The sequence below is a fragment of the Larimichthys crocea genome, chromosome X (genome assembly GCF_000972845.2).
Source record: "Larimichthys crocea isolate SSNF chromosome X, L_crocea_2.0, whole genome shotgun sequence".
NCBI classification, from domain to species: domain Eukaryota; kingdom Metazoa; phylum Chordata; class Actinopteri; family Sciaenidae; genus Larimichthys; species Larimichthys crocea.
Window position 1 is genome coordinate 23,836,385 of NC_040020.1, and position 12,591 is coordinate 23,848,975.

General features: G+C 38.4%; 3 protein-coding genes and 1 pseudogene across 4 annotated transcripts; 2 read left to right on the forward strand and 2 right to left on the reverse strand.

Moving 5' to 3' along the window:
- The first annotated feature begins 356 nt into the window (after nucleotides 1-356).
- Nucleotides 357-3,622, forward strand: LOC104927829 (GTPase IMAP family member 7-like). Of its 2 annotated transcripts, none has more exons than XM_010742004.3 (3): nucleotides 357-505; nucleotides 1,813-1,932; nucleotides 2,709-3,622. In XM_010742004.3, exons 2-3 carry the CDS (start codon nucleotides 1,839-1,841, stop codon nucleotides 3,557-3,559), a joined length of 945 nt encoding a protein of 314 aa, XP_010740306.2. In that variant the 5' UTR covers nucleotides 357-505; nucleotides 1,813-1,838; the 3' UTR covers nucleotides 3,560-3,622. The 2 variants fall into 2 exon arrangements, with proteins under 2 accessions (XP_010740306.2, XP_027139244.1); XM_027283443.1 differs by lacking the exon at nucleotides 357-505 and adding an exon at nucleotides 1,296-1,438.
- Nucleotides 3,623-3,920: 298 nt separating this feature from the next.
- LOC104927828 (GTPase IMAP family member 4-like) lies at nucleotides 3,921-7,362 on the forward strand. The gene is made up of 3 exons (XM_010742003.3): nucleotides 3,921-5,080; nucleotides 5,282-5,353; nucleotides 5,963-7,362. Exons 1-3 carry the CDS (start codon nucleotides 5,071-5,073, stop codon nucleotides 6,892-6,894), a joined length of 1,014 nt encoding a protein of 337 aa, XP_010740305.2. The 5' UTR covers nucleotides 3,921-5,070; the 3' UTR covers nucleotides 6,895-7,362.
- A 1,943-nt stretch (nucleotides 7,363-9,305) lies between these two features.
- LOC113746720 (GTPase IMAP family member 4-like) lies at nucleotides 9,306-10,455 on the reverse strand (annotated as a pseudogene).
- A 347-nt stretch (nucleotides 10,456-10,802) lies between these two features.
- LOC104927826 (GTPase IMAP family member 4) lies at nucleotides 10,803-12,204 on the reverse strand. Its single transcript, XM_027283764.1, has 2 exons — nucleotides 12,055-12,204; nucleotides 10,803-11,954 (listed from the first exon to the last, which is right to left on the reverse strand). The coding sequence occupies exons 1-2, from the start codon at nucleotides 12,074-12,076 to the stop codon at nucleotides 11,131-11,133; spliced, it is 846 nt and encodes a 281-aa protein (XP_027139565.1). The 5' UTR covers nucleotides 12,077-12,204; the 3' UTR covers nucleotides 10,803-11,130.
- Nucleotides 12,205-12,591: the final 387 nt, after the last annotated feature.

Sequence of the window (12,591 nt, forward strand, 5' to 3'; positions counted from 1 at the left end):
ACTGCCATTTATTTGATCATTTCTGTTTAAATAAAGCAATCAATAATCATTGCTATCTGTTTTGCCAAGTCATTAACTTTGTATTTCAGATCATTTCACTTGTGATGAATATACATCGTATCAGTTGTCTCTGCTTTTTTCTTATGGATGCTGTCAGATTTAGTGGTGAGAGAGATCCTGACCCTTCCTACCCAAGAGGTAGTGGACGCTGTTTTCTGGTAGGTAGGGAGTCTGCTGAAGTGTTGGTAAAGAGGACTGACAGGTTCACAGCGACTTTTCCAATTTTCTTCTAAATTACCCGACTTTAAATTTTGAATGCAGTACTCACTTTGACCACTGTATGTCACTGTTTCATATAGTGTTACATAATGATGGTTTCCAGAGAAATGAAACTAGTTGTGAACGGTAATTAAACGTGTTATTTGACAAGGAGGTGCGTCCTGGTTGTTCTGCTATAAAATCTCTCACCCTGTCAACACATACAGCTGACGAAACACTCGTGCAGGTACGTTGGTTATTTATTTATTAACTTAAAGTACCTATAATTTATATAATAATGTTTTAATCAATCGACCAATAACACTGGGGAACAATTTGAAAATTTTCTGGAATTCTATTCCTCTGTAGGGGTGTTGAAACGACACGAACGAGCTGTGAAACAATACGAACGTATGCATTTAAAAAAATAATAAAAAAAAACTTTCCTAAATAATAAGAAAGTTTTTATTTATTTTGTTTTATTTCTCTGAATCATTGACTTTCTTACTACCCAGTAAGATCTCTCTTGCAACAGCGTTGCTGTTTTCCAGAGAAATGAAACTAGAGCACCTGTTGTTGAAGTAACACTTTAATCTGTTATTTGAAAAGTGGCTGTAATACTGCCAGCACCATGCAGGTACATTGCTTGATTATTAACTTTAGGTGCTGTGAGGGACCGAGTCAGCCGGCAATGAGCACAACAGGTAGTATTTTAAAAAAAAGGGTTTTTATTTACCCAAAGTATGAAAGAAAACAAAATTTCCAAACAAAAACAATAAAGAACTGGGTCCATAAAAGAGGTCAAATTAACAAAACTGTATAAATGCCAACTGAACAAACTAACAGAAGACAAAACAAACAGACCTGATGACTAAACACAAGAGGGAAACTTATATACTGGGTGATCAGCCCATACCAACACAAGAGGGGTAAACAAACACAAAAGACAACAGCTAATTATCAAAGCAAATCAGGAAAATTAACTCCTTGAAATAAACATAATCCATACTTAACAAAACCAAGTTAAATTACTAACTGTCTCAAAAAGAAATAAACAGTAAAGCACTAAATTCCCCCCCACATGATGTGCCGGCCCAATCAGCATCTTCTGCTACAAAATGGCTGAGCTTGTGGGGTGGATCCTTTTGCCTGGCATTCCCAGCTCCCAGCAGCAGCACCGGTAAATCAAAGAAAACAGATTAGAAATTGTATTAAATGAAGACTGTACAAAAGCTAACTAAATGTGCGCGCTTCAAATAGAAAACCAATGTACTGTCATTTAATAAAGTGTGTTATCTGAAACAGAAAGTGTGATTTATTGCAACTAAATGTTAAAACCAATTTAGACTAATAACTAAATGTATAACCAAAATTTAACTATAGAAACAAATGCGTGAGTGCAGAAGGTTACCGACTTTTATGGCTGTGTGGCCACAGCTGTGGCCATCACAGGTGCCATTTATTTGATCATTTCTGTTTAAATAAAGCAATCAATAATCATTGCTATCTGTTTTGATTATCTTTTACTCTTTTTCTTTGTTTTCTGCTTGATAGTTTTGGCTGATATCACTGGAACAGAGATGTTACAAGGAAAAGCTTGGATCCCGGGATGCACCCTGCTTGTGCTGGTCACATTGTACAGTCAAGCTGCTGACTGCCACAATCAACACAGAGGTATGTCACATAAAAGAAAACAATGTGATTGGTACTGCAGGAGAGTCGAAACTACAGAGCGCTTAAAGTGACAAGTAAAAGATTATCATGCAAAATCTAGCTGAATACACTTTTACATTTATTGTTAAAGTTAATTAAAATAGTATTTACCTTATTCTACTATATAATACTATATATTATCAAGATCATTTTATTTCTTTATCGCTTATAAGTTGAGGCTACCTGAAGCTGAATTTCATCATAAACCTACACAGTGACAGTGTAGGAAGGCTAATCATCCATATATGCTACTGCATACTACTGTAGCATCACTGCATAAAACTTAGCAAGCTAGCACTAAGAGTGCTAACAGTCAGTGTAAACCAGGGATGTCCAAACTTTTTTTTTTTTTAAGAGGGCCAGATTTGACCATGTGAAGATTCCTGGCAGCCTTTAAAAATGAAAAAAATGACCAATAAAAGTTACACACAAATGTTCTGTAACAATTTTATTTTCATTGTCACAATTATCATTATTTTAAATGACAATGTAACCAAATGTAAGCCAATCAGGCGTGAACAAATCTAAAAAACAATTTTTCCTTTCTATTATAAAAATTAAGCTTCGGGCCGCATGAACTCTGACCACACACACTCACATTACATTTTCAATCCAACCACAATATTTGAAAAAAAAAAAAAAATTCAATAATTTTTGTTTTCATATTTCCCAGAATCACACTTCTTTAAATCAACCATTTTATTTTGTGACTTCAATGCTTTATTAATTGTATACAGGTCAAAAACAGCTGAAGGACCTGAGACTTATTCTCGTTGGAAAAACTGGAACAGGAAAGAGTTCTTCTGGAAACACCATCCTGGGTAAAAATGCCTTTAGAGAGGAAATATCTCCTGAGTCTGTGACTACAGCCTGTCACAGAGAAGAAACAAATGATGGTGACAGGAACATAGTTGTCATAGACAGTCCAGGACTGTTTGACACGAACAAAACGCAAGAAGAAGTGAAAACACAAATTAAGAAGTGTATTGACCAGTCAGTTCCTGGACCCCATGCTTTTCTGTTAGTGATCAGTGTGAAGGCAAGATTTACAGAAGAGGAAAAGGCAGCTGTGAAGTGGATTCAGGATAATTTTGGCTCAGATTCTTCTATGTATACCATAGTGCTGTTCACACATGCTGACATGCTAGAGGATAAATCTGTGGAAGACTATGTGGCAGAGAGCCCACATCTACGAAGACTGATAAACCAATGTGGAGGGAGGTACCATTCACTCATCAATGGCAAGAGACAAAGCAGAACCCAGGTGAGAGACCTTCTAGAGAAGATAGAGAGCATGGTGAAGGCCAATGGAGGAAGTCACTACACCAATAAGATGTACGAGAAAGCCCAGAAGAGACTTGAGGAGGAGAGGAGAAGGAGGGAGGAGGAAGAAGAGCGAAGAAGGAATGAAGAAGAAGAGAGGATCAGAGAGGAAGAGAAAAGGAGAGCTTGGTGTAAAATGGCAGCTATTGGGTCTGGGGCATTGTTTGGTGCAGGGATACTTTACCCCTCATATATTCTAACGACATTAGGTGCTGCACTTGGATTTACTGAAGGTTATGAGTGCACTAAAGAGATGTTCCTGTAGCTGTGACAGAAAGAAAATATGGAAGAGGCAGTAAATAATGGCTAAGCTTGAAACAAGTACTCTGCCTAAATGCTTATTACGAAATCTTAACCTAAATAGAAATATTAGTTTGCATGCTTTGTTTGGTATTCGGTAGGAGAAATGTGCCACATATATCAGTTTTTCTATGTAACTAAACAAAAAAAATCAATAAAGTTGAGTTTACTTCTCCTTGCTTTTTGCTTATTTCTGAGGGCTGTTTGTATACTCACCATTTATTCATATGTACAACAGACTAGTTTGTAATTCCACAGAAAGAAATGTATCTATACATAATCCCCATGAAAAACACTGTGAAGAAATGTGTTGTGATTTAGCACCCCAGTTTCCCCAGAGTGCAATACACTGCCAGAAATATGGACAGTTCTGTATTTGTTATGATTACATTACTTCAAAACAAAAACTAGTGAGTCGACAACATCAGTCAAGTGCAACAACACAAGACATAGCAGCCAGTTAATGTTAACAGTTCAAGAGCAAGAAATCCAGCAAACAAAAAGAAAACTCTTCCTGGTGATAGAAAACACCCAGTGCTCTAAGCTCACGGTCTGGGTAACCACCTGATCTAACATTAGCTACATCACTGAGAGTTGACGAACAACAGCATATTCTCCATAAAATATGATCCAGTTTCACCAAAATCAATGAAATAGCTGTTGGTGTGTGACTTAGTGCCCTAAATCTACTCCTCACAGGTGATCATACCTGGATCACATAGTTAGACGGTGCAGAAACAGACGAACACTTGCAGAGTGGAAATGACAGAGACAACATTCACCTGATTACATGCCAGTGTAATATCAATATAATTTTAAATCTGTTATTTTATGGTAAAAAAAAGTTACAGAATGTTGCTTTAAATAAAATAAGATTGGGACTCACACAGAACACCAAATATCAACCATATTAGAACCCTTTGTGTTTTAGAAAAAAAAGAATACACCTTAGTATTAGTGAGGATAAATAGGTCTGCCTATTTCAAAAGGTTATCCATTGTTTTTGGTATGTTTGTTGGAACAGTACAGATATATTTAAGTAATTAAGGAGACTTCAACAATGGAAGGATGTGATGCCCTCCAGAGGTTTTCTTGTTTACCCCCATTAAACAACCAGTGCTCATTATATGATCATATATATATATATACATATATATACATATATATAACCTAATGTTTATCAGTAAGATAGTTTGAATTCTCTTCTCATGTTTCTGAAACATGTTATCAGCCCTGCCCACACATAACCCTGCTCAGCAGAGAGGTGTGGACAGCCTCTGTGGGGATACACATTTTCAGATGTAAACTGAAGACAATACAAGGAAATAGGAAGCCCCCCGTGCATAGGCCTGGCTTCCAGAAGTTTCCCAGAAAACTAATGTGAAAATCCAGCCACAGAGCTTGTCTAAATTCACAACTCAGGCCTGGAACAACGCATTTGGCCACCTGGGAACTGGAAAAGATAAATCCAAAGAAATGGCTGAAGGTAAGACAACCTATCTGACCTTGTTAAAAAAAAAAAACAACAACAGCAGTGATCCTTTGATTACTCCAAGATGTAACACTTACTGATATTGGGACACTGGAAAGAGCACAAGAGGGAAATAGAAAAAATGTAAACCTTGATAAGGATGTCAGTGACTAATAGTCCATTTTTGTGTCTCAATGGTATAATTTCATATCACAGCAATACCACTACGAGAAAAGAAGCAGAAAATTCTACCTCCGTCTGATGGGTGTGGTCTGAATAACTTTGACGGTATGTTCATTCATTGTCTCTCTCATGAAATCTCTCAGTGCAATTAGACATATCTGTATACTACTTTCTACTAACAAACACTTTATAAATGCTCTATGTTAAACTAATGGCTTTATTCATGGCTGTTCATTGCTTTTAGATCAGTAACAAATCTGGGGTTGCTAGGTTGTGAAAAATCCCTTTGTCTGGTCTTTATTCTTCTCTTAGTTGCTCCGTCTTTGTAACTGCTCTTTAGTACATTTTGAATGTCATGCCTATAGCCTTTATATTGGGTTGATGTCACAGACTATAAATACCTTTTTTTCAGCTCTGGAAGTTTTACAAATTTGATCTTCAAAGTTTAAAAATGAAATATGAAATCAAAAGAGTAATAATCACTCTTGTTTTCTGTTTTAGGCCTTGAAAACTTTTTTTAGGCTCCAGGGTATTTTTTGCATTCCTGTGCTCAAAACAAAGAAACTAACAAAAAATAAAGCAAATTATACTAGAGGGAGATGTACACCGTCCAAAAAGGTCTTTTACAAGCCAGGTAACCCAAGTAGAAAAAAGAAGAAGCAAAGATTCACTTATGCCACAACCTCAACGTTAATTTTGCTTCTTCTGTTACAGCTCTGGATTTGTCTGGAGGTTTGAGGATAGTCCTGGTGGGCAAGACTGGATCAGGGAAGAGTGCAACAGGAAACACCATCCTTGGAAGAGCTGCCTTCAAAGAGGACCCAAGCTCTGTGTCTGTGACCAAAGACTGTGAGACACAGAGTGGGGAAGTGGACGGGACTATGGTTCAGGTGATTGACACTCCAGGTCTGTTTGATACAGGCATCACAGAGGAAGAATTAAAAATCAGAATAGAGGAGTGCGTTAAGATGTCGGTGCCTGGCCCTCACGCCTTCCTACTGGTGATCAGGCTCGGAGTAAGGTTCACCGAAGAGGAAAGAAATGCTGTGAAGTGGATCCAGGATAACTTTGGGGACGATGCCTCCATGTACACTATCATGTTATTTACATGTAAAGATCAAGCCAAAGCTGACAATGCACTGAAGGAGTGCAAAGAGCTGCGGAGACTCTCAATTACATTTGGACGCAGATACCATGCCTTCAACAACAACGACCCAGATGACCAAGTGCAGGTCAAAGAGCTGCTCACCATGATCAAGGAAATGATACAGGATAATGGGGGGAAACACTACACTAATGAAATGTATGAGAGAGCCCAGAGGAAGCTGAGAGAGGAGGAGGAGCAGAGGAAACAAGAGGAGGAAGAAAAGAAAGAGGAGGAGAGGAAAATGTGGGATGCAGAGAGGGAGAAGCAAGAGAAAGAGAGAGAAAAGGTGAAAAAGGTTAGAAGGAAGAATATACGCGTGGCCTCGGCTGCTGCTGTTGTGTTGGTGGCAGCTGGTGTGATTATAGCAGTGGGAGCTGACGTCACAGTGGCTTTGGCTCTAGGAGCTCCCGTGCTCCTCATGGGAGTGTTATGTGGTTTAGCTGCTCTTTTCATATGGAAGGGCATAAGATGCAAGGGCAAAGCAAATGTTCCTGTATAACTAGACAGAGGCTATAGTGACATGGACATTTGATCCATCTGCAGTATTGGTATTACACATGTTACTATTTACTGTTTAGAAATAATCAATGATGTTTCTTTTCTACGTCCTGCTTCCAAAACGTTTTGACATGACATTGCAGTAACAGAAGTATGTGAATTTAATGCTGAAAGTAAACAAAAGGTATGAAATGCATGACTTGTTTTCTTTTTGTTTGTTTTCTTTCATTCAATTATTGTTTGGAGCTATATGAACCCCACATCATAAGTTATACTTGAACAGATGTTTTTTGGCTTGTGAGAAACAGTCTGAATTTGATTAAATAATGTTAGAATGTGTTGACTCAGTGTGCTGATAGATCTCAAAAAGTTTGTAAATACATTTTTGCACAATTTATACTTTCATAACTTATACGATAATTGCTCAAATAAAATATTCACGCCGATTCATTACTGCTGCTAATTTAAACTATGATGTGTTGTTGCCCTCTCTTTATTATTAGCAACATTACGAGTTCACTTCCTCAAAGGAAAAGAGAGACAATGGCAAACGTCCGCTGACCAATTGCATTTAAGTGAGGAAACACAGAGCCTCACCGCGCACTCCACTGACAACAACACGACTAAGAAAGGTCTTACAGTGGTGAGCTGGGGGTCTTTCTGTGTCAGCCACCTATTGACCAAAGTAAGGGCATTTCAGATTTTTATGCACTTATAAAGCTGAATCCCATTTCTTAGTTAAAAAATTCTGATTTGTATCCGGTCCATGTTTTCTCTTTTATTCTCTATTAGCAGGTCAGCAAGACTCAAAATTGGAGTGGATAATGACATGTAGGATAACACTTATGTAAGATAGCACTAAACAATGGATATGCCTAAAGTGATTTTTAATCCTTAGTAAACAAATAAAATGTTAAAGTAGGTCAAATTTTTTAAATTAGTGATAAACAACAAAGTAGAATAAAAAATAAATAAATAAAAATAAAGTAATAATATTATATTTGAAAGAAAATGTTAGTGTGTGTGTGTAATATAAAGATAAATACCCAAACACCATTGCTTACAAAATAAAGTCAAATGTAAGACAGATAAATAAACAGTTAGACATTGTTCCATTTTTTTCCAGTGGTATCTCTCTAACCGTGATGATTTTTGGGGTGGCTGTGTCATAGGAGGTGGAGCGGGTCATCCACTAACACTCCTCCAGTCTGCTTGTCAAAGTGTCCTTGGGCAAGATACTGAACCCCAAACTGCTCCCCATCGGTGTGTGAATGCGTATGACATATGAACAAATTAAGCATGGAAAAGCTTTAGATTATGGCCCACAACATATGATGTGATTCTTTCCTGGTTCCAATGTCATTATCAGGTGTGATTGGCCTCATCAGCAACAATGATCAGTCAGATTACAGTAAGGAGGTCACTGTAGTCTGTCTCTTGGACCATAAACAATTTAACTCTGGTCAAGGCTCACCAGGGTTTTTGAGGAGACTCAAGAAGGTCCATCTATTTCCTCAGATTCTCTGGGAAGAGTCATCACACAGACTGTTTGCCCTTCTCGTCTCTGGGAGGTGCTACAGGACTGTTTGTTCCAGAACCAGATTCAGGAACATTGCTAAACTCTGCACTGAGGTGATAACCACTAATTGTCCCCACCTCATAAATGACTGAACTCTTCTTTACCCCTCCACCAAACCCATGTATATATCTTAGTGTATTTATTTCACTCTGTTCCACTGTCATTTATGTTTCTCTTCATGTGTTTTATTACTCTTCATTTACCACCTGTAATTTATGCAGTGAAAAAAAAGAAAATGGTCTCAGTTTTAAACTGTGCAAAAATGAGAGGCTCTGTGAAAGGGTCAAGCAATGTGACATGTCAAATTTAAACAGGTAAGACCTACACCTAGGACTTCAATGTAATACAGATTTTGGTTAAAAATCAAGCAACACTTTTTCAGATTGTTGACATTACTTTATTCTTACTAATCAAACAGAAAAATTACAAAACACACAGAGCAATATTTAAAACATTTGATACATTTAACATTTTTAGGCAGTCTGTGACTGTACATTAAAGAATGAACAATCTTGACAATAAAACTGTAAGATGGATTTGTACTCAAAATCCAAAAGCAATAAATTGGATGACTTCAGAAGTTTACTTCACGGTTGTCTCTTCTTTTAGGTTTCATCCACCACCCGATGGCTTTAGAAATCCCTGCACCTGCGGCCATTACAACTGACCCCATGGTTGCAGCTGCAATGCCGGCTACAGGGGTGTTAACTGCAGCTGTGACTACTGCTGCCATAAACAACTGATCACCAGTCTTGTTCATAGTGTCTCCACATTTGCGCCACCACTCATCCGACATCATTCTTCTCTGGACCTTTTTGTATATGCTGCTGGTATAATGGTTACCGTTTAATAGCACAATTTCATCTATCTTTTCAAACAGATCAGCCACCTGTGTGTGATTTTCAATGCATGTGTTGTCAAAAACAATATACCCAGCTGTACAGCCACTGATGAGCCTCCTGAGTCCAGGACTTTCTTCTAAATAAGTCTCAATGGACTTCTCCTTGAGCTGATCACCTCTAGTGAAGAGCACCAGTGTATACCTCGATGCTTCCTCACCAAAGTTGTCTTTGATCCACTTGACAGCGTTCTCCTCCTCTTCTGTGAACCGTACATCCAGTCTGATCACCAGCAGGAATACATGAGGTCCTGGGACAGACAGCTCCATACATTTCTCTATTTCACTTTTCAACTGGACTTTGGTAATCGATGTATCAAAAACCCCAGGGGTGTCGATGACACTCACGATTCTTTCATCAAAGTAATCGGTTGCTTTTTTACATGCCAATGTCACAGAAGACAGAGACATGCCTGTGGTAAAACGTTTATGTCCCAGGATGGTATTCCCTGTTGCACTCTTTCCTGATCCAGTCTTTCCCAGCAGAATAATCCTCAGGTCACTGGTAAGTGGAGAGCTGGAGTCTGTGGACAAAAGCCAGTGAAACAGTTCATGTGGGTTTGGGGTTAGCCCATATAAGCAGTGTGAAAATAAAAACAAGTAAAGAAACTCACCTTCAATTGAGCTTAAATCCATCTTGGTGTAGAGAAAGAAATCACAGGAAACCCGAATAACAAAGTCAGTCTAACCTTTTCTTCCAGATAAAAGTTTGTCTGTGCTTGTGTGTGCTAGTTTTTCCTCCCTCCCTCCCTTTCCCACTCTCTCTCCCCATGCCTCACGGGTTTCCAGGGAAATGAAACTCTCTCCCTTTCTCAAATCATTGTGGCAGGCACAGGGATTTTCCTGGAAAATGAAACTAGAACTTTGGGAGAAAAGTTGGGCTTAAAAACATGATTGAAATGTCACCATTAGACTGGTTGTGTTACATTAACACACATTTTTTGGGGGGGAAACATTTTGATAACTATTTTGCACAATTCAAATATTCTGCATACTGTGAACTTCTGTGCATTTCCCGGTGAATACATTCCTGCATTCAAATGTGCAGCACTTTCTGTAGACAAAAAACGGAGATCTCATTACCAGTATGAAACAAGTCAAGATGGTTCAAGGTTCATTTTTATTAGCACGCACACACACACACACACACACACACACACACACACACACACAACTGTAAAGTTATCATGCAAAGGGTTCGGTAGGGAATTGGAGCAATTGGAGTGATAAGGGTGTGAGGCACAGATGTTTATATCTTAACATAGATTACATGGCATGTAGAGGAGCTGAGGTAGTGAACACTTATGGATGTCAATGATGTTCACTGATGTTTGGAGCTGATCAGCTGCTGCATAACTTTTTTATTTTTTCCTGGGCCCTATATACTATAAGCCCTTAATTCTTGCTTTCATGACTAGAATCTTTCATGTAATACATCAAACAACACTTTTTGAGGTTGTTGTCACATTCTTTTATTTTATTCTTACAAATCAAATAGAAAAATTACAAAAGTGTTCTCACAAAAGTTTAGATAGATAAAAAGATATTTAGGATAAGTGTGTACAGCATCCACAATTAAAACATTTGTCAGTTATGTTCATGTATTGTTTAAAGCAGGCAGGCTGGGACTATGTAATCAAAGTGCAATAAGAAATGCTATAAAATCTTGACAACAAATATCAAATATGAATTTGTAAAAACAATAAATGCAATGACTTCAGACGTTTCCTTAAAGGGTCATAGCTTGGTACTGAGCCGTCTCATGTTTTAGGCTTCATCCACCTCCCGAAGGCTTTAGTAATTCCTGCACCTGCGAGCATTAAAGCTGGTCTGGCTAAAGCTACTGCTTCTTCTGCCATTGCAGCACCAGCTACAGGTGAGACTGTTGCTGCCACAAACAACTGATTACTTACAGAGTTCACATAGCCTGAACACTTGCTCCACCACTGCTTTGCATTCTTCTTTCTCTGGGCCTCCTCATACATGATTCTGGTATAATAGTCACCATTTAACAGCACTATCTCGTCTATTTTTTCAAACAGATCAGCCACCTGAGTGCGATTTTCCATGCATGTATTGTCAAACACAGAGTACCGAGTTGAACAGCCATGGATGAGCTCAATTAAATTACGATTATTGGATAAATAAGTCTCAATGGACTTCTCCTTGAGCTGATCACCTCTAGTGAAGAGCACCAGCATATACCTCGAGACTTCCTCACCAAAGTTGTCTTTAATCCACTTGACAGCATTCTCCTCCTCTTCTGTGAACCGTACATCCAGTCTGAACACCAGCAGGAATATATGGGGACCTGGGACAGACAGCTCCATACATTTCTCTATTTCACTTTTCCACTTGGCTTCTGTAGATGATGTGTCAAAGATCCCAGGGGTGTCAATGACACTCACAGTCTTCTCATCAAAGTGGCAGATCTCTTTCTTACATGTCTCTGTCACAGAAGATGCAGATATGTTTGTGGAAAAAACCTTTTGCCCTAGGATGGTATTCCCTGTTGCACTCTTTCCTGATCCAGTCTTCCCCAGTAGGACAATCCTCAGGTTGCTGATATCTGGAGTTCTGGAGTCTGTGGACAAAAGACAGTGAAACAGTTTGTGTGAATTCTTGGCTCACATAGCAGTGTAAAAAGCCTGCATATGTACCCACACACAAATAAAGAAACTCACCTTCAATTGAGCTTAAACTCATCTTGTTGAAGCTGTCAACAAATTCTGTCTGTGTGCTGTATTTCTTAAGTTTTTCTTCCAGATTAAAGTACGTCTGTACTTGTGTGTGCCAGTTTTTCCTCTCTCTCTCTCTCTCTCTCTCTCTCTCTCTCTCTCTCTCCCTCCACTACAGTTTCCCAGGAAAGTGAAACTCAAACTTTCAGAAGGCTGTTCACACCAAAACATTATAGAAACAGTTTAAATGGAGATTTCCCACGTGAGAACACCCTAATCTGTAATTTGTAGACAAAAAACATGGATCTAGTCACAAACATAAGTTAAATACTTTTCTACTGATATGTCAGTTATGGCATTCAATGTCATAACTGACATTTATGTCATTCATTAATATTCAAGGTTAATTTTTTATTGGCGTGACAAGCTGGAAACACAACAATTATCATATTCTAAAGTTGATACTGAAATATTAGCCCATGGCACCCAAGTGTCTAAAACAAAGGGTGTGGAATGGTTGGCAACCTCTCTAATGCCATCTTG

Coding starts and splice junctions, on each gene's coding strand:
- LOC104927828 (XM_010742003.3), top strand. Junction 5,354..5,962: donor TGGTCTGAATAACTTTGACG/GTATGTTCATTC, acceptor CTTCTGTTACAG/CTCTGGATTTGTCTGGAGGT.
- LOC104927826 (XM_027283764.1), bottom strand. CDS start 12,076: ATGAGTTTAAGCTCAATTGAAG. Junction 11,955..12,054: donor GAGTTTAAGCTCAATTGAAG/GTGAGTTTCTTT, acceptor TTTTGTCCACAG/ACTCCAGAACTCCAGATATC.
- LOC104927829 (XM_010742004.3), top strand. CDS start 1,839: ATGTTACAAGGAAAAGCTTGGATCCCGGGATGCACCCTGCTTGTGCTG. Junction 1,933..2,708: donor CTGCCACAATCAACACAGAG/GTATGTCACATA, acceptor AATTGTATACAG/GTCAAAAACAGCTGAAGGAC.